The sequence below is a fragment of the Neolamprologus multifasciatus genome, chromosome 6 (genome assembly GCF_963576455.1).
Source record: "Neolamprologus multifasciatus chromosome 6, fNeoMul1.2, whole genome shotgun sequence".
NCBI classification, from domain to species: Eukaryota; Metazoa; Chordata; class Actinopteri; order Cichliformes; family Cichlidae; genus Neolamprologus; species Neolamprologus multifasciatus.
In genome coordinates, this window is record NC_140444.1 from 377,764 (window position 1) to 396,812 (window position 19,049).

Genomic DNA, 19,049 nt, shown 5'->3' on the forward strand with positions numbered 1-19,049 from the left:
CACAGGCTGAGAAGAGCTCCGTGACCTCCTCAGAGATTCAAAGAAAACCACGCAGAGACAGACAGTAAACGCCACACGGCTAAGTCTCCACCCACTTTATTCATACACCAAATCACGACACTCATGGACCAAAATAATCACAGAACAGATCGAGTGTCAGAGCGCCTCATCAGAGTCCTCTGGTGCTCTTCAGAACCAGAACTGAGGAGGTCCAGGCCAACGTGACCGCTGCTCTCCCAGAGACCGCCACCTGACAGCCCGCGCTCAGGGCCGTTTCCCCCGCCTCGTCCCTGAAACCAGCAGCCAAAACTTTAAACATGAAGGTGGAAACGTCCACGTGCTCCCTTCAGCTCAAACAACCAGAAACGGCTCTGATTGGCTGCAGGTGTTTGCCTCCCTGCATAGCAACCACAGCGCCACCTGGTGGTCAAAAACTGGTTCCAACAAATAATTATTTTCATTTCAAACATTGAAGCAGCTCCAGAAAACAAACGTTCCGCCTCCAGAACCGGGACACACTGCTGCACGCCATCGTCTCAGGAACTAAAGCCGCCAGCTTCTTCACGTCTGCGACGAACAGGAAGTGAAGCTTCCGTCACAGAGAAACGTGTGGCGTGGCTTCAGAAGTCCAACCACTCGCTCATGTAGATGCAATTGGATGGCGAGATCTCTCCGCCCTCGTGGCAGTCGTCGAACACCTGCGGAGAGGAGACGGGATGAGTTCGGGTGCCCTGAGAGCGGCCCTGGGTATACGTGGGCGCAGCGCGTTACCGGGCAGAGTCCACAGGGCGTCTTGACGAGGCCGGTGGGCTGGATGATGGTGTTCACGCCGCGGTACAGCTTCATCTGCCCGTCCACGCTGCCCACCGTGCCCTCCTTAGCGGCGATCACGGTCATCTCCACCTTCCCGTCGTAGATGAGCGTGTTCAGGATGGTCTCAATGTCGTCCATAGACAGGTCCACCTGAGGAAACATGCACAGATAAATAGGTGCTGTCGACCCCGCCCTTTCACCTCGTCTCACGGTCGCTTTCATTCACCTGACCAGCAGATTGGCCAAAGATCAACTAAACCCCGCCTTAAACACCTGGACCAGGGGGCTGTTTACACGCAGGATGAGGTATAAAGTCTACGCTCCCGCCTCCTCAGGTAACACTCACCTGCCTGAGCATCGGCGCCCAGCTGCTTCTAATGTGTTTCTAATGTGTGTGTGGAGCCGTCTGCAGGTTAACGCTGCGCTGTGATTGGTGCGTCTAAGGTGTGACGTCACCTTGCTGATGCCCAGCTCGCAGATGTACTTCCAGACTTCGTGCGACGTGGCGAAGGAGCTGTTCCTCTGAACCATCGGACTCTGCTTGCTGTCCCGCGCCGCCTCCGCCTCGACGCAGGAAACACAACGAGGGTCACATGACGGTTCACACAGCTCTGAGACAGGAAAGAAGGCCGGCCCGCCTCAGAGCGCCGCTCTGCCTCCTCCTGCTGGGCGCCATTTGGACAATGAAATCAAGTTTTTTGTACCTTGCTCTGCAGGAACTTGAAGCACTGCTGGTTGAGAACCTCCACGAACTCGGACTCAAAGTCCTGGTCGCTGTACCAGGCGCCGCCCGTCACAGAGCGGTCGGGCTGCAGGTTGTACAGCATGTACACCTTCTTCTTCGACGCCTGCACAAACACCCCAGCGGAGAGGAAGTATGACATCATCACCATCAGCGTTTGTTTACAGGAAACACACGGAGACGTCGCGTCTTTCATTTTTATTTACTTATGTGTTTATTTCCAAACTGTTTCATAGTTTCCAGATTTTTGCTGATTTACATATTTTACAGACGTTTGTCGTAAACATCTGGAAAATATATATAATTTAAAGTTTTTTAATTTTTCCACATTTTAAGCTGATTTTTCTGCACATATTTAAATAAACGTTTACTCTTTCAGCAGCTAATGTTATTGATTATTGATCAGCGATAAGGCTGACACAGCCGATCATTGACGGACTCACAGCCACAGACTTCACAGCTTTGATGAGCTTCTTGCTCTCCAGGTTCTTCAGGATCTTGTTGATCTCGGTCAGAGGCAGATTGCTCTTGAAGCGGATGTCTCGGCTCCAGATTCCTGCAGAGAGATGCAGACGTCACGGCGCGCCACGGCAGCGAGCCAAACGGGGACAGGAAGTACTCAGTTACCTTTGTTTCCTGCGTCCTCGATGATCTGATAGACCAGCTTCTCCTGGTTGTCTGAGCCCTTCATTTTACTGAGACAGAACAGACAGGAAGCAGCTCAGACACCAGCAATCACCTGACAGGAAGTACACGCCTACACCTGTGTGTGTGTTTACCTGGTGCTCTGTGAGTCCTTCAGTCTGTACAGGAGACCTGCGCTGTTCCTCAGCAGGTCCAGCTGACCCTGAAACAAACACCACCTCATCAACCTGCTGCCCGCTCAGCACACAGAGTAAAATAGAGCGAGTGACATCATCAGACTGACCAATGAGAGCAGCTTGTTGATGGCCATGGCTCTCTGCTGTGGCTCCAGGTGAGGCATGTCGTTCTGAATCACCTGGTCCGTGATACCGTGAGGGAACTGCTGACACAGCTCTTTGATCCTGAAACACACACACACACACACACACACACACACACACACCAGGTAAAAATCACAGCAAACCTGTTTCTCTGTTTAAACAGAGTTTTAATCGTTTTCTTTGTCTCGGCTGCTCAGGCTGCACATGAAGACCAGCAGGCACAAACTTTAGCTCGGAGGCGCCATTAAAGACCAGAACATGTCCAGATGTTGGTCGTGCGACGCCAGCTGATGACTCTGATTAACGCCGAAGTGACCAGCAGTCCAGCGCAGTGTGAACGCGCTTTCATGACCTGCACGCAGGCGCTGTGTGCGCGAGCAGAACCGTACAGGCGATAATTACGACAGTATTCGTCCGGAGTCCGGTGCGCGGACAGAGCGGCCCGCCGGCCCCGCTCCTCCCCTCACCTGTTCTCGACCTCCACGGGGTCCGACAGGTTCGTCTCCTTCTTCACCTTCACCTCAGCCATCTCCAGCGCTTCCTGCCTGCGCGGGGCTGTTACTAAGTTAGCATGTGAGCTAATATTGTGACTGACTGCGAGCACACGCTGGGGTCCTTCCGTTTCCCAAGCGACCGGAAGCGTCCTAAAATCCGCCTGATTAAAAAACACACCGCGGTCAGATCCCGACCTTTTGTTTGTGTTTAAGCATAGATACCCGGCCTCACTGTTTCACAGTATTTCTTTCTTTGGTTAATTTTATTTAAAAAATAAATTTCTTTGACTGGTCTTTTTCAGTATTAGGCCGGCGGCCTCTGTTCCTGTGACGATGACGTACAGCAGCTTGTCCCGGTGATTTATAAAATATATCATATATAGAAATATATGACTTTCAATTTTACGGTCATTTCTCAACATTCCTCCTTTTTGTGTTTTTAAATTCAATGTAAACTTTAAAGGGTACGTAGAGGTGGGCGGGTACTACAACTACAACTGGCAGCACCGCCCACCTCTGTCGTTTAGGCGTTTAAAGCAAGCGTCCCCGCGGACAGAGCCCGTTGCTATGGTGACACTCCGGTAAACTCGGCAGCAGACCCGTGGATCACCTTCATCCAGGTAAGAACACTGTCTCTGTTTTTATCTACCGGCGTGTCCCGGCCACACGCAGCTCATCGAACCGGAACAGTGAAAATAAGAGCAGCTTCAGTCAAACTAACAAAGAGACGGTAAAGACACGGGGACCAATCACAGGCTTTGTTAGGTAAACCTTCAGGAACACAGGAAACCCTCCCAGAAACCTGAGATGTTAACACCTCGGTCCTCTCAGAGGACTCACACCAGTAACTTGCATGTCCCACTGGGTCACGGGTGGTGGAGACGGGTGTCAGGCCTGATGTAGGTGGCTGTGAGACCCGCTGTGATGTTTGGAGACGGCAGACGAGGAGACAGACAGACGGTCACCGGGAGCAGGGGCGGATCTAAAGACATGTTCTTAGGGTGGCATGGAAATCAGACGAGGTGGCAAAATCAAAGCCGTGTCTTTCCACAGGTGTTTCATTCTGTATTAAATGTGGTTAAATACATCAAATGCAGTAAGCATACATGTGAATATATACATAGTCTGTTTAATTGGCTTTAGACCAAATAATGAAACATCTCAGTTACTTAAAACATGTGAATTTAGATTTTCAGTGTTGTATCGTCTGTATGATAAATAAGTATGTAGCCCAATGAGGATAACATCCAGAAAGCTACACGACATGTTAAAATTAAATTAATGTGGATCAGCTAGAACTTCACACTCTTCTTATGAATGATAGATCATTTTAACAAACAACACAAAGAGTCGGGCGAGCGTCTGCTGGGTGGAGCTCAGAGGATGGCGACCAGCCTCCAGGAACGACATGTGCAAAAATGGGGGGGGGGGAGAGAACATTATATATATATAGTATATACATTAGGTGAATGTGCAGTAGTAGCAGCCAGCAGGTGAATTCTGTACTACAGAATAAAGCTACAGGGACATCAGCACCACCTATGCGGCCCAGGTGCACGTCGACGTCCCCGCCCTCCTGTTGGACACTGCTCTGGGAGTTCGTATCCATCAGGCTCCTGCCTTGTTTCATGGACCGATGCCAGAGCGACCAACGCGTGCTGGGTTCATTATCACACCTGTTGTTATGATACGAGGTTCTCTGCTCTGTGCAGCAGGCGGTCGGTTCTTCGGTTTGTTCTCTGTGACACAGATTCAGCTCCATGTATTTCACAGATGAGACAGTATGAGGTTACTCAGCAGAAGTAACTGAGTTAAACTGTATGTTTATGTTTATGCGAGGACGTCTTACTGAGTCTGAAAGGGAACCGAACAACTGATTTATTGACTAACTGATTGGTTGGCAGACGGTTGTTGTCATGGCAGCAGGGGCAGTGTCAGCTCCGCTCATCATTCCCATCATCCACCTGCAGACTCATCGAGCCAAGAACCACATCGACACGAGCACACCTGTGTCCATCCAGTCAGGTAGAACACCAACCGTCTGCTCATCCACCCAGCTCCACACATCCAGCAGGTCATGTGACAGGTGTGTCTGTGCAGATTCTGCAGGTGTTCTGATCTTTTACACTCTGGATGGTTCAAAGCCGGGGGCGGGGCATCATGGAGCAGCAGGCAGCAGCAGGAAGTACAGCGAGCCCATCCTGCTGCCTGCAGGCCGGGTGACCGTCCGAGCGGTGGCTGTCACCAGGTGAGTGGTCACCTGACATCAGTGTGAACGGCAGCAGATGTTTTCAGTGTAGATCAATAAAGTTTGTTTGTCTGCAGCGACAGCAGAGAGAGCTCCATAGTGACGAAGGTTTTCTCTGTGGATCCTTCGGACGACTTCCTGCAGGTAATCACGCACCTGCCTGCTGCAGACCAGATTTCCCAGCTGCCCCTGCACACACCTGATGACTCACAGAAATGCTTCCTTTACCTTCCAGCCACCACCTGAAGGAACATCCTTTCTTGCTGAGGCCTCAGGTGTGTTCAGTTAAATTCAACTTTATTCATAATACAACATTACAACAGGTACCTCAAGTCTTACCGCACTGACAGGTAAAGACGTACAACATTACAGAGAAAACTAACCAATCAGAGGATACTGTGTGGGCAGCACTCCCCCTTAACCTTGGGCAGTGGGGGGTAAACCTGCTCTTTCTCTTCATCTGACCAATCACAGAGCTTCACACTTCCTGTTTCCTGTGTCCAGAGCCGAGGAGGATGGGAAATCACTCCCTCCAGTCAGGCCCTCGTTTTCTGAATGGTCGTCTTGGCTCTGAGATCGGCGCCCAGCTCGCCTCATCTCAGCGCTCCCAGCCTGCGGTTTTTAGGGAGTCGGGTGACCTGAGGCAGCTGAAGAGCACGGAGACGACACGAGTGCAGCGAGACACCGACTTCCTGTGGTACGAGCACGCGGTACAGCCCTCCATCAGAGCCAAAAGTTTGTGGACAGCTCATCAAACAGAGCCGGTGAACGTCCCAAAGTTTTTTAATAAACACATCCAGGTTGATCGATTTCCACTCATTAAGACGTTGCCCAGGTGTGCAGGTGTGTCCACATACTTTTGGCTTCACAGTGTAAACCAGATGAAGCAACAGTTTCTGTGCGTCCAGGTGTGCTCGCTGTCGGCATCGCCGCCCCTCCGACCCGTTCGCTCAGTTCTGCGCTCAGTGTGGAGCGCGGCTCCCTCTGCTGCCCGGTCACAGGCTGCCACCTGCTGAGGGAGGACAGGTACTGCATGCACTCACCTGTAAGAGCATCGCCACGTCCAGCTGAACACCTGACATTGAATCTGTGTGTGTGTGTGTCTGTGTGTGTGTGTCTGTGTGTGTGTGTGTGTGTCAGATGTTGCTGTGTGTGTTCTGTGGGGCTCTCGTACCCGCCAACACACACAGCTGTTTGGTGTGTGAAGCTGCCATCGATCAACAGCTGCAACCACGGGCAGGCATCACTCTGCAGGTACACACACACACACACACAGACACACACACACACACACACACACACACACAGACACACACGCACACACACACAGACACACACACAGACACAGATACACACACAGACACACACACAGACAGACACACACACACACAGACACACACACATACACACACAGACAGACACACACAGACACACACACACAGACACACACACACAGACACACACACACAGACACACACACACACACACACACACAGATACACACACAGACACACACACAGACAAACACAGACACACACACACACACAGACACAGATACACACACACACAGACACACACACGCACACACACAGACACACACAGACACCCTGGTGTTCACCTGTGATGCAGGGTCATGTGATGTGTGTCTGCTGTGGAAGTGGGAACCCTGCTGACGCCTTCAGCTGTCTGACCTGCGAGAGCCGCTTGCAGCAGGTAAGCAGCTGCTGACCACACCTGTACAGCCTCACCTACAGACAGTTTACGCTCTTTACTCCTCGTGGCTTCAGGTGGGCGGAGCCAGGAGCGCTGTGCCCTCTGACCCCGGGGCGCACACCAGGATGTTGTCCTGCACCAGATGTAAACGTTTAAACCGGAGCGACGCGAGATTCTGCGACTGGTGCGGCTCCAAGGTGAACGCACACCTGACGCCTACAGCAGTGTGGAGTGAGGCATTGTGGGATTTGTAGTGATACTGTGTGTTTTCAGCCCGCCCACGCTGCCCGCTGTGTGACGTGTCGGCGCTGTGGAGCAAGTGCACACCCGTACGCTTCCTACTGCACCGCCTGCGGCATCTTCCTGGAAGCGCCGGTCCCACTCGGATCCTGCGGTGACATCACACGATCGGTCAAGGGCGCCGCCAAACGCCAGGTATGTTGACATCACGCCTTCCACATGTTTCCTTCGATTCCAGCCAGTCAGCTCCCTCCTTTTGTGTGCAGGTGGGAGTGCAGACTGCCTGTGGCGCCACCTGGCGGGCCACTGCCTCTTTGCGCCCTCCGCGAAGTGTGAAGATCACCACACCCACTGTGGATCAGTGCACACAGACTGTAGGACTCTATTACCCATCAGGCACTGAGCTGCAGAGGAAGGAGCAGCACAGAGCGCTACAGCTCCTCAGGAAGCAGGTGCAGAGCGACCGCCACCCACCGCTCACCGCCATCAGCCCGGGACGAGGTAAAACCCAACTCACAGTCTAAGTGTCGGGGGCGGGGTTACAGAGGCGTCGTTCCGTGTGTGACACCTGTCATGTTCAGGTTACTGGAGGAAGCAGCTGGATCACGTATGCGCCCACCTGAGGAGCTATGCCCAGAACAACGCCCCCTTCAGGGCGCTGCTGGGAGAGCCTCGTCTGGGCCGGGTAAATCGCACCTCACACGCCCTTCACCTGTCCAGCAGTGACATCGCCGTGTGTTAAATCAGAAGGTGGTTTTACATGAGCAGGTGCAGGCAGGTCACTTCCTGTGGTGTTTCCTTGCAGATGGTCTCTGCGGTGATTCAGGAGGATCGCCACGAGGTCAGTCTGACCGTCAGCTTTGCAGCCGGCGAGCTTAAAGAGAAACAGGTGTGTTTGGAACAGGTGGGCTGAGCGTAGGACATCGTGGTTATTTAACGAGTTTAACGAGTGGGTGTGGTCTCAGGTGGGTGCTGGCGATGACGGCATGGGATCTCCAGGTGGAGGATTTGAGCTCGCCAGCTGGACCAAGACTCTGAGCAGCGTTGCAGAGCGAACAGCGTGGACAGGTGAGAGACAGGTGACACACAGACATTCAGCTCAACATTTCAGCCAATTAGATTCCTCGGATTTCACCAAAGCCGACCTCAGACTTACACCTGTGTTGGTCCGATTAGCCAGCAGGCATGTTATTGGTCAGATACCTGCGGGGGAGTGCTCTGGTGTTGGCCAGTCAGAACAGAGTAGAGTGTGAAAGGGGTGGGACCTCTTTATGTGGTATCATTACACCTGAGCCGAGCTGATAATCAGCACGTCAGTTAGCAACAAAGTGTGATTGATTTTTCATTTACATCAGCCAATCAGAAGCTGCTGATCGATCTGTGCTTTTATTTTGGTGTCGGACAGGAAGTGACCAGCTCTCGGCTCCACCCTCCTACCTGACGCCCAAACCGCCGGTGAGAAATTCCGCCCACAGCTGAGTTCACGTCCTCGCTGATTGTACCTGTTCACGCTCCTCTCTGATTGGCTGCAGGTGAAGGACGTTCAGCTGCTGACGGAGCTGGGTCCGGGTCGAGGCGAGGTCGGCGTCATCCAGCATCTCCTGGACCAGGTACCCGCCTCTGCGTGCAACAACAGCCTGCTCAGGGTCACCTGACACGCTTTACATTTGTGTGTGCGGTTGTTCGCCAGGGGGCGGACCCTTCCTGCTGCCGGAGCGACGGCCTACACGCCTTGGCAGTTGCTGTGGAAAATGGTCACCGTGACGTCCTACCTGTTTTGGTGCAGCGAGGCGCCGACGTCGACCAACAGTCTGGACGGTAAGACCAGGTTTTTATTTTTGTTTACAGCTAGAACAAGGTGACACGTGATCCCACAGGTGTGTCTCCTGAGGGCCCGCCCCCAGTACCAGAGCAGCAACCCCAAACCGGAAACTGCCGGTGAGGGTAAACGTATCCCATAGACTCCGCCCACTTCACTGTACTTACCTGAAACTTGCCCGCACACTGGTTGCTTCAGATTCTGGATGAGGTGCTGATGGAGCCCTCTGATTGGTCCTTGTAGCTACTAGCTTCCATTATTTAGACCCTGTGATGCTCGTGTGTGGTGACACTCCTCCTCCTCCTCAGGATGAAGAACACTGCTCTGCATGAAGCTGCAGCACTGGGGTCTGCAGGTGTGCCGTGTGCTGAGGTCCTGCTCAGGTGAGTCTGAGTGCTGCATTCAGTGTCTCTGTGTAAACACGGCCGCCTGCGGGTGGCAACAGTGTGTCTGACTGAGATTGAATGCAACACAGTACCTGCAGCTGTTGCTCCTCCCACTCGTCATAATGACATCATCCTCTCTGTCCCTGGTTTCAGCTGTAAGGCCAACGTGAGGCGGAGGAACGCTGCGGGTCAGACGGCGTATGATGTGGCGGCGAGCTCGGGCTGCGGCAGCATGGCGTCTCTGCTGGCGGCTCAGACTGGACTGGACTTACTGGGCAAACTGGGAATCATGAACTGAAGATGAAGCTGATTTTCTTCTGATTGGTCTGAACGTGAAAAACAAGTGACATCACTTCCTGCCAGCGCAGACGTGCAGATTACAGATTTTTGGCCCTTTCAGTGCGGCTGACCGGGTCTCTGAGGTTCTGTTGATGGTTCTGATGCAGGAACGGTTCTGTGGTCGTTTTCCTCTCAGCGCATCCTTCGATAGCATTGACCATAAGATCCTAACGCTAACAGGTTTTGGCGCATATATTTGGCTCCGCCTGGTTTTCTTCCTACCTATCAGACAGCTTCACCTCTAACGTCGCCCCCTGACCTGCGGGGTTCCACAGGGTTCAGTTTTGGGTCCATTAATATTTTCTTTTTTCATGCTTCCATTAGCTGCATTATTCAGTCATTTCCTATCATTTCTATGCCGATGACATTCAGCTGCATGTGTCAGCCTGCTCAGCTGATTCGCTGTCCACCCCAATCCAGTGCTTGACTCAGGTTTCTGATTGGCTTTCTAACAACTACCTTGTTTTAAACACAAACAGACCGAGACAACGATTGTAACTCATCCTGGACTACAGTCAGTCAGGTTCAAATATCTGATTCTTCTCTGAGCCTCGACTCACATGTAAAATCTCTGTCTCCTGTTTCTTTCATTTAAGGAACATTTCTAAACTTCTCCTCAGCTGATCTGGAAAAGTGTTCATGCGTTTGTGTCATTGTTTAGATGATTGTAACGTCCTGTTACCAGCTTGGACAGATCTTCTCTTTCTTGCCTCCAAGCTGTACAAAGTGTAGCGGCTGTTTCAGTTTAAACAAGCCTTCTGTTGATCGACGCCATTTTTTATTTACATTTAACCTTTTATATTGTTTATATTGTCTGTTTTATTACTGACGTTCTGTTTATCTTAACCTTCGCGTACAGCGCTTTGTGACTGTCTATGAAAAGCACTTAAAAACTGTTTGCCAAGGTTCAAGTAATAAAATATTTCGGGATGAGACTGATTTAACAGTTCATAGGCTCCGGCCATAAAACAGAAAAACAAGTACCTGATCTCGTTTATGGTGCGCTGCTTCCTGTTCCTCCAAAATAAACTTCATGTCTCCCAAAACACCTGAAAGCAGCAAGTAAAGAGTTCACAGAGGTCAGAGGTCATCAGCATGTTCATTTTCTCACAGACTTTAATTCGATCAGACCTCAGGGCAGTCGCCCCCAGCTGGAAAACCTTTCTGTGCTGCTGCTGCCTGCAGGGGGCGCCCCAGCGCTTCAGACTGGTGACACAAACGTGGCTAAACGTGAAGAGTCGGCTCTCTGACTGCCTCAGTTCGGACAGCCAGCGGGTGGAGGTTAGCTACTGTTGATAAAAAACTGCTCCATCAGCTGTGTGCACTACTGAGGTTTCTACTGCTGGAGGTTTCTTCCTGTTAAAGGGGAGTTTTTCCTTCCCACTGTCACCAAAGTGCTGCTCATAGGGGTCATATGATTGTTGTGTTTGGTTATTATTAACTAGTTACACTGCATCAACAACAAACACAAAGGCAAATACCCTGCACACAATCACGTGTCAGAGTTAGTGTCCAGAAATCTGTTTCCTGCAGCTCCCCCTGCTGGTGGTTCTGGAAATAAACCAGGCATCACCTTCACATCTGACCCCGATGAACTGAGCATGTGCAGGATAGAGGTGTTCACATCTTTCTGCATCAGGGCGATTCTGGTATTGGGGGGGGGGGTTGCCAAACAAAGTGCCTTGTAATTAATATGAATGTGACATGTATGCACATCCTCCAGTGAGAAAAAGCCTCTTTAAGTAAAATGGATTTAAATGTAAACTGAAGCACGTTGTGATTATTTTACTTCACATTAAGATGCTGAATTAGATTTAGATTATCTTCTGACTGACTGCAGTGTGCCGGCTCAGATCGGACGATGAAAGCATGAATTCACTTCAGTAACTCGTAGTTTGAAATATGTTTGCGCACACGTATAAATGCTCATCATGGATTACAGGAGAGGAGGCCACACCCCCATCCACATCAAAGGAGCAGAAGTGGAGTCAGCTGATTCAGATTCCTGGGCATCAACATCAGCGAGGATCTGAGCTGGTCACACCATGTTGGCGTCATCACAAGAGCAGCAAGACAGCGGCTCTTCTTCCTGCGGCGCCTGAGAAGATTCAGCATGAACCCCAGAATACTGACAACCTATCGATGCACCATTGAGAGTACTCTGACTGGCTGCATCACCACCTGGTACGGCAGCTGTAACACTCTGCACCGCGGCGCTCTGCAGAGGGCGGTGAGATCAGCGCATCACCAGGACTGAACGTGCAGCCGTGCAGGATCTGTGCACAGAGCTGAATGAGACTTTTCCCACGTCCAGCAGGCGGCTCAGGAGCGTCCAGACCTGCACTACCAGACACAGAGACAGTTTTTACCCACAAGCCATCAGGCTTTTGAACTGCTGACAGTATACACACCATTACACTCACTACGGTTACAGGACTCACTGTCACTTACAGGCTCACTGCACAAGTTTTGCACAGCCTGTAAAAACCAACTTGTCATAAATATTTGATACTTTTCTCTTTTTCATTATTGTTTCTGCTATTTTCTGCACACTCTCTATACGCTCATGTAAAGCTGAGGAGCACGAGCCAAAGAATTGCATTATGGGTAAATGTGGCTGCTCTGTTTATCTGTACACGACAACAACACGTGAAACTTGGTGCTCTGTTAACGTCTGCGTGCACGCCGCATAGCGTGAGAGCACACAGAGTAACAGTTCCTGCCTGTCCTGCTCGCTCCCAGCAGCGTGCTGATGGCAGAGCGCAGCGAGTGGTTAGGATGGAGGGCGATCGAGTGTAAAGGAGGCGAGAGAGCAGGCGGAGCTTCAGCACTTTGGTTTTAATACAGAAACACAAACAGCACACACACAGGTCCCAGATGTTCCTCACAGCACCGACAGCTGCACACCTGCCTCAGGCGCAGGTCAGCTGGGGGCGGGGCTCAGCGCCGCAGTCGCAGAAAGAAGGCATGGCGGCACTCTGCGCTGTCCACGGGGTAATATTTATCATAAAAGTCCAGGATGTACTCCTCGGCCTTGAAACCGAACTTCTGGTACAGCAGCATGGCGGGGTTGCTGGCCGACACGTGCAGCGTCACGTCCTTCCCCATACACGTCTGAAACACGCACAAACACACGTTAGGATGGTCGCAGCGGCACGGACGCCCCTGACCCGCCCACCTGCAGTCGCACCTGGATCAGGTGGTAAATCATGAAGGTCCCGATGCCGGCCCGCCTCCACTCGGGGTGGACGAGCAGGAAGGAGATGTAGGCCTCGTTGTACTTCACGTCCGGCACCATGAAGCCGAAACCCACCACCACCTTCTTGTAAAGGACGACCACGCTGAAGTCAGGGTACTGCAGGCACTCGGACAGATCCACACCTGTGGGAGGAGCAGACGGAGGTCTGAGCCACGGCCGGGCGGCGCCACGGGGCGTAACGGGCGAGCGTGCTACCTGGCCAGAAGCTGTCGTGACACATAGCGTTGACGGAGGGGATGTGGTTTGGACGGACGTAGCAGTAGTCGATGGGAGCGTCGGGTTCGGGTGCCCAGCCCGCCTCCTTCCTGTGCGGGTACGCTCGGATCTCGGCCAGCAGCCGGAGCTTCGGCGGACGGCTCTCGAAGTCCCGCCTACACAAAAGAAAGATGGAGAACGCAGGTGTGGACCTCCGTAGGGCTGCTCGATGTGACGATATAAAAACATCGTTTCATTTTACACTATCGTTTGTTTTGTGGTGTAAAATAAACTGTTTACGGCTGTTTTCATCGTTCTGATGTCGCTGTAAGTTCTCTTTCTCTTATATTTAATATAACCACACTACAGACAAGCGCCTGTTTTTATGCGTTGTCGTTAGCAACAACGATGATAAGACCATCGCGTGTCTGCTTGTTTATGTTCCACATAAACCTTTCACAATAAAGCTCAAGATCCTGTTGAGACTTTTCAAAATAAACTGCATCACGTGAAAGATGCAGATTATTTACGGATGAGACGTAAAAAAGACGCCAGGTGCTAAAAAATAAAGCTTAGACTCAAACGTTAGAACAGGCTTTTCCCTGCAGCACGCCGTGTAATAAATACTCACAAAGAAAACGGCGCCGTTACTTATGTCTAAAAATGTATCGTTTCACGCATCGTTAAAACACTCGACGCACAGCTGGAAACACGTCACGCAAGTCGAGCTGCTTCACAGAGTTTACAGGAAATGTTACATTGTTGTGATTTGTATCGTTATCGGACGATAGATGTTTTATATCAGGAGATGAGGTTTTGGTCGTATTGCACAGCCCTCGACCTCCACCTCGCAGGAAGCTCAGAGGACTCCGCCCACAGGTGTGGCTCTGACCCGGAGGTTTACCTGATGTACGGTTTGAGGAGGCGGGAGGTGTACGGGCTCCTGATGGTCTGCTCCAGGCTTCCTTCAGCTCCCATCAGACGATGCCAGAAGGACACGGACGGCTGCTGGACGCCTCGCCTGCCGGAGACGCCGGTCTGTAAAACACGGACAGGTGAACGCTGCATCAGCTGCACGCGGGCGCGTCACGTGGACGGACAGGAAGTGCGTGCGTTACCTGGAAGCGATCGAGAATCCGCAGCTCCTGGCTGCTGGTGCAGTACTTCCCTTTCACACCGCCGCCGATTTGTGCTCCCGCCTCCTGCGCGCCATAGATCCCTCCCACCAGGCTGAGGGTGGCGCTGACCACTCGGTCGATGTCCAGCAGGGGGTGCCTCCTCTGTCGTTTTATCTGGCGAACCAGCAACTTCCTGTGGAGGCGTTTAGCCTGCGGCGTGACGGCCAACGCGAGCGGGCACGCGTCCAGCCTTCGCAGCAGCATCCTCTCCTCGTACAGACTGAGAGCGGCGTAGCGAGGGCTCTGGGCGTTGCCGGCAGCGCCGACAGCGTTCTCCGGATGAGCCGTCCTTCTGCGCTCAGGTCCTCCGCCACCGCCGCCTGCGGACAGCGGCGTGTCTTCGCTTTGTCCTACGGCTTCTTCAAAGTCGTGCTCACGGCCTTCGTCTTCCTCGCTCTCGGCTTCACGCTTGATGTGAGGCGGTGGTGGGCGGAGCTTCTTGCGGGTGCCCAGGTTGGCGCTGGCAGGCGGGATGTACTCGGTTCCCGGGTCGATCATCCCCTCCGCCTCCATCTCCTCGTCATCTGAGTCGGAGGAAGCAGAACACGCCATCAGCGCTTACATCACATAAACCACATGACCTGCACCAATCAGGCGTTACCTCACCGTGGAACAACGCCTGTGGCGGCATGGCGTCAGGGATGAGGTCTGCCTCCGACAGCAGGCTGGGCGTCGCCGAATGCGAGGCTGGCGTTCCCGGGGCAGAAAAGTCAGGTGAAGGCGATGGCGTCGGGCTGGTGAGTGGCGTTCTGTCTGAGGAGCTGAGCGAAGAGAAGTCAATGACCTCGCCCTTCTCCAGCACCAGATCTGGGCGCCGCCCACCACCCGCACCACGGCCTCCGCCCAGTTTGACAGGCGTGGAGGCGGCGCTACGGTCCGTGTATCCGCCCGCCGCCTCCTTCTGGGCCCGCCGGATTTCTTTGGCCTCCTGAGTGCGCGAGCGTTTCTCCTTCAGCTGCATGGCGTTCTCCACGGGGTTGCGCGCCCCGCGTTTGCGCAGACCCTCCACGGTGATAATCGGGTCCAGCACGGGTTTGGACGCTGTGGGTAAACGGCGTCCAAGGTCAGAGGTCAACACACACGTCCAGTTGGGAGTTCGATGGCGGCTTACCTTTAGTCTTTGTCACGGATTTGTCCACTTCTGGTCGCAGGGTCGGAGGTCGGTTGTGGACCAGCTTCCACCAGCCAGGCTCGCCGAACTCCTGCGCTCCGGAGCGGAAGAAGGCGGGGCTTCCGACCGACAGGCAGCCCGCTACCGTGCTCCACCAGGTGGACGTCTTCTTCCTGCAAAGAAGCGTGCAACAGGAACGTGAGCGGCGGCACGTTATCGATGGAGAGCAAACCTTTGTTGTCCGTCTGCGACGACCTCGAGCCCAGCAGGAAGTTCCAGTGTCGACCAATGAAAGCGCAGATGTCCTCTTTCCACCTGAAATAGCCCTGCCGGCCCGTCCCCTCCAGAGACAGGTTGTACATGGCCAACATCACCACCTGTCGCAGGAAGAAGCCGTCAGCACGCCGCTATCTGAGGTGTGTCTGTGTGTGTGTGGGCGGGGCTAATGTCCTACCTGCTGCCAGGTGAGCCTCATCCTCTCAAAGCTCTCCTTGCCGTCTTCGGAGCAGTCGGAGCAGACGAATTTGAAGAAGTTGTCTCCCTTCAGGTAGCTCGGCTGCTCGCCGCGGAGCTGAGCTGAGGACGCACAGGTACAGGTTAGGTGCTGGTGCTGCTGGGCGTCGCCTAGGTTACCACCAGTGCCTGCTCTCAGCTGATGAAGCTGCCTGTCTGGCTCCACCCACACCACATCAGACCTCACCTTTACTCTCATACCTGCTTACAGCAGGTCAGAGGTCACATTAGGGCTCATATCATGTGATTGTCCATCGCGTCATGTGACACAAACTGAGAGCACGCTCACGCCGTGAGCCGGGCTAAACGGCGTTCGTGCACACGCGAGGAGGAGCTCGTGCCTGAAGGTGGGGCCGTGTGGAGGAAGCTACCGCGCGCAGGTGCAGATCTCGCTTCAGAGTTCAGCGGGTACGACCGTTGATTCGCGCGACAGCTTTAACGAGCGCCACGTGAGACGGACCGGCCGGCACGCGGCGGGAGCGTCTGGATCACTTTTGTTCCCGCCGTAACGCTCTCAGCATATCGTCCTACCCCGTAGCTACAACTGCGGTGTCGCCGGGAACCCACAGACTTGATCGCGTTGGGTTGTCATAGCAACAAGGCCGAGCATCCTGTGACATCACTTGTGCGCGACAAGAACGAGAACAAAGCAGGACGCCGAGGCGATGGCGTGCCTCCTGCTCGGTCCGCGGCGTTTTGTCAGACTCGCTCTCATGACTCACAGAATGACACACCTGACCAGCCAATCGGCGGCGTGCGGTCTGCTGATGTCACATTGTCAGATTGCTCGACAGCAGGTAGCACCACCTACTGGAGAAGGTAGCGGCGTCGGTCACGTCAGAAATGGAGCGCTGCGATTGGCCAGCTCACCTGCGGGGATCCACTTGTGGCAGCGGTCGCAGTAGAAGGACATGTCCTCGCAGGCCCACCCCCCGTCGGTGTCCTCACCCACGTCACTGGTCAGGGAGTCGCCGCTCTGGTCATGTGACAGGTCCACAGAGCCCTGGTCCTCCGACTCAACGATCAGCAGCGTCTCGCCCTCCACCTCCCCCTCCTCCAGACCGTCCGACGCCGACGTGCAGGCTGCCTCGTCCTCCCCTCCCACCAGCTGCTCGCTGCTGCTGTCCATCGTCCTGCTTCAGGTACGGCACACCTGGGCAGGTGACCGCTGCGATCTACACAAGAGCAGAAACATTACAGGTGACCCAGTCGTAAGGAGACACTGGGTAACGTAGGTCCACGAGAGTGTTTACCTTTTCTCAGGTGTCCTGTGGGTGGAGCCTGGCCTCCCTGCGGCGTCTCTCCTCCTCCAGCTGTCGGGTCAGCAGCCGCTGCTCCTCCAGCATCCGCAGGTTCTCTTTCCTGCGCTCGAGCCGTTCCAGATCCCTGACCACGCCCTCACGCAGGCGCTGCACAACAAACACAAAGACCACTCATCGTTGATCAAGCTCTGGGACATGTGAGCCCCGCCCTCATGAATCTCACTCATTAATCTGTCAGGGCTCCGCCCCCCAGCACCTGTACGCAGTCTCAGACACAGTCCGGTCTGCTTTCTGTCCCTTGCAACAGAACCCTCAAAGGTGGAGTCTCTCCCGTAGGAGCTTCACTTCAACTTAAACACACAAACTTAAACCTTTGACCTTTTTGACTTGTGTTGCGAAGCATTCTTGAGTTCTTGTAAGGCGCTGGATCACTTATCACTGAAACAGGTGTCACAGGTGAGATGCTCATGGTGCGAACACCTTAAACCCAGGTGTGTGATTTTCTGTTTCTTTGTTATTTAACAGCAGGCCTCGTGACCTCACAGAGGTCACACGACAGAAAACGCACCTCCAAAATAAAGGCACACCTGTAAGCGTGACCCCACTGCAGTTCTGTCAGTCACGTGTTCTGCACTCACCTGAGCTAAAGTTAACTCAGATAACGCCGGGTTAGCTAACTGAGCCATACATGTAAGGACTCATTGTTTACCTGCCATCTGAGTCTTTTATTTTGAAAAGCGCTGGAGGAAGCGGTTTTTGGCTGCTGTTTATCGTCATTATCGTGTTTATTTATTATTACTCTTTTAACGTCTGTGTGACGTCACCTGTGTCCGTTTAATTGGGTTTAACCACCAGCTGTGCTTTAGCGTTAGCCTCGTTAGCCCCCGTGACCCGCTCCGGCACACGCAGGCTAGATGTTAGCCCGGCTTGCCCCAGCCCGGCTTGCCCCGGCCCGGCTTACCTCTCTGTCCCAGGCCTGCTTCAGGTGCACCGCAGCCACGGTGCTCACGGTCAGAACCACGGACACTCCCAGGACCACCTTAGAGACCGCGGACATCACGCTGTCTCAGCTCCGGCTAACGGCGGCTAGCGGCGGCTAAGGCCTTCTTCTTCTACGCTCACCTGAGCTGCACCGCCCCCACCGGCCGGAGTGTGTGACACACACGCAGACTCGCGTGACAAATGTTCGTTTGTTTCTATTTTAGGTGAGAACCAGGACCTCACCTGTCCTCTCTGTGTCACACTCGCAAGGTGTGTTAGTGTGTTGTGATGTATCTCCTGTCTCCTTTCCTCCTGCTGAGGACTTAGGAAAAGAGAAGTGGAACGACCTCACACTCTCTCTCCTTGACGGTGTGAGGATGTCCGCCGCGTTGAAACTACAACGAGCAGACGGACTACAAACGGGGGAATGATGAGGGTAGAATTGGGAATCAGGGGGGAACTCAGGTTTGAAGTGGCTAGGATGTCATGAACGGAAAGGAGTGGTTCTTCGGTTTCTGAGCAGAACGGGGTTGTTTAAGAGGATTTAAAGAGCTAAGTGCAGTCTAAGTAACACCAGAGGGTGGCAGCAATGCAACTTCGATGGATGCAAGTGTAACAGGGTCATAAATCACATTGTTATAATTACCCAAAATGTGTTCTAAACCCCCAAACTGTTCCTTTTATACCTGACTTTTAGGACCTCCAAGCCTGTAGTTATGTTCATTATCAGTAGAGCCCCTCCTCATTCTTTTCTTCTTCTTCTTTGGTGCAATCCTATAAATACAGTGTAC

The 19,049-nt window shown here is 53.2% G+C and overlaps 4 protein-coding genes across 9 annotated transcripts; 1 reads left to right on the plus strand and 3 right to left on the minus strand.

Moving 5' to 3' along the window:
* Positions 1 to 65: 65 nt before the first annotated feature.
* On the minus strand, positions 66 to 3,252 carry polr3f (polymerase (RNA) III (DNA directed) polypeptide F). 2 transcript variants are annotated; one of them, XM_085162437.1, is made up of 9 exons: positions 2,988 to 3,252; positions 2,484 to 2,601; positions 2,335 to 2,402; positions 2,183 to 2,250; positions 1,999 to 2,111; positions 1,518 to 1,661; positions 1,270 to 1,377; positions 772 to 963; positions 66 to 698 (listed from the first exon to the last, which is right to left on the minus strand). In XM_085162437.1, the coding sequence occupies exons 1-9, from the start codon at positions 3,047 to 3,049 to the stop codon at positions 621 to 623; spliced, it is 951 nt and encodes a 316-aa protein (XP_085018563.1). In that variant the 5' UTR covers positions 3,050 to 3,252; the 3' UTR covers positions 66 to 620. The 2 variants fall into 2 exon arrangements, with proteins under 2 accessions (XP_085018563.1, XP_085018564.1); XM_085162438.1 differs by lacking the exon at positions 2,988 to 3,252 and adding an exon at positions 2,747 to 2,951.
* Positions 3,253 to 3,483: 231 nt separating this feature from the next.
* On the plus strand, positions 3,484 to 12,484 carry dzank1 (double zinc ribbon and ankyrin repeat domains 1). 5 transcript variants are annotated; one of them, XM_085162433.1, is made up of 20 exons: positions 3,484 to 3,634; positions 4,919 to 5,039; positions 5,115 to 5,262; positions 5,340 to 5,406; positions 5,498 to 5,537; positions 5,737 to 6,097; positions 6,171 to 6,288; positions 6,403 to 6,516; positions 6,892 to 6,975; positions 7,050 to 7,172; positions 7,249 to 7,410; positions 7,482 to 7,716; positions 7,797 to 7,900; positions 8,021 to 8,104; positions 8,181 to 8,283; positions 8,621 to 8,670; positions 8,748 to 8,825; positions 8,906 to 9,033; positions 9,343 to 9,417; positions 9,574 to 12,484. In XM_085162433.1, exons 2-20 carry the CDS (start codon positions 4,931 to 4,933, stop codon positions 9,716 to 9,718), a joined length of 2,328 nt encoding a protein of 775 aa, XP_085018559.1. In that variant the 5' UTR covers positions 3,484 to 3,634; positions 4,919 to 4,930; the 3' UTR covers positions 9,719 to 12,484. The 5 variants fall into 5 exon arrangements, with proteins under 5 accessions (XP_085018559.1, XP_085018558.1, XP_085018561.1 ...); XM_085162432.1 differs by having other exon boundaries at positions 3,484 to 5,039; XM_085162435.1 differs by having other exon boundaries at positions 3,484 to 5,039; positions 5,737 to 5,959.
* Positions 12,485 to 12,582: 98 nt separating this feature from the next.
* Positions 12,583 to 17,144, minus strand: kat14 (lysine acetyltransferase 14). Its single transcript, XM_085162431.1, has 10 exons — positions 16,886 to 17,144; positions 15,957 to 16,078; positions 15,758 to 15,879; positions 15,503 to 15,675; positions 14,998 to 15,432; positions 14,332 to 14,915; positions 14,118 to 14,251; positions 13,214 to 13,389; positions 12,950 to 13,140; positions 12,583 to 12,873 (listed from the first exon to the last, which is right to left on the minus strand). The coding sequence occupies exons 1-10, from the start codon at positions 17,142 to 17,144 to the stop codon at positions 12,700 to 12,702; spliced, it is 2,370 nt and encodes a 789-aa protein (XP_085018557.1). The 3' UTR covers positions 12,583 to 12,699.
* A 130-nt stretch (positions 17,145 to 17,274) lies between these two features.
* Positions 17,275 to 18,733, minus strand: pet117 (PET117 cytochrome c oxidase chaperone). The gene is made up of 2 exons (XM_085162440.1): positions 18,239 to 18,733; positions 17,275 to 17,424 (listed from the first exon to the last, which is right to left on the minus strand). The coding sequence occupies exons 1-2, from the start codon at positions 18,332 to 18,334 to the stop codon at positions 17,275 to 17,277; spliced, it is 246 nt and encodes an 81-aa protein (XP_085018566.1). The 5' UTR covers positions 18,335 to 18,733.
* Between the last annotated feature and the right edge of the window lie 316 nt (positions 18,734 to 19,049).

Coding starts and splice junctions, on each gene's coding strand:
- polr3f (XM_085162437.1), bottom strand. CDS start 3,049: ATGGCTGAGGTGAAGGTGAAGAAGGAGACGAACCTGTCGGACCCCGTG. Junction 2,602..2,987: donor CCCGTGGAGGTCGAGAACAG/GTGAGGGGAGGA, acceptor TGTGTGTTTCAG/GATCAAAGAGCTGTGTCAGC. Junction 699..771: donor CGCCCTGTGGACTCTGCCCG/GTAACGCGCTGC, acceptor TCCTCTCCGCAG/GTGTTCGACGACTGCCACGA.
- dzank1 (XM_085162432.1), top strand. CDS start 4,931: ATGGCAGCAGGGGCAGTGTCAGCTCCGCTCATCATTCCCATCATCCAC. Junction 6,517..6,891: donor GGGCAGGCATCACTCTGCAG/GTACACACACAC, acceptor CCTGTGATGCAG/GGTCATGTGATGTGTGTCTG. Junction 7,173..7,248: donor GCGACTGGTGCGGCTCCAAG/GTGAACGCACAC, acceptor GTGTGTTTTCAG/CCCGCCCACGCTGCCCGCTG.
- kat14 (XM_085162431.1), bottom strand. CDS start 17,144: ATGGACAGCAGCAGCGAGCAGCTGGTGGGAGGGGAGGACGAGGCAGCC. Junction 15,433..15,502: donor ATCCGTGACAAAGACTAAAG/GTAAGCCGCCAT, acceptor GTTTACCCACAG/CGTCCAAACCCGTGCTGGAC. Junction 13,390..14,117: donor CTCCTCAAACCGTACATCAG/GTAAACCTCCGG, acceptor TCTTTTGTGTAG/GCGGGACTTCGAGAGCCGTC.
- pet117 (XM_085162440.1), bottom strand. CDS start 18,334: ATGTCCGCGGTCTCTAAGGTGGTCCTGGGAGTGTCCGTGGTTCTGACC. Junction 17,425..18,238: donor AGCAGGCCTGGGACAGAGAG/GTAAGCCGGGCC, acceptor TTTGTTGTGCAG/CGCCTGCGTGAGGGCGTGGT.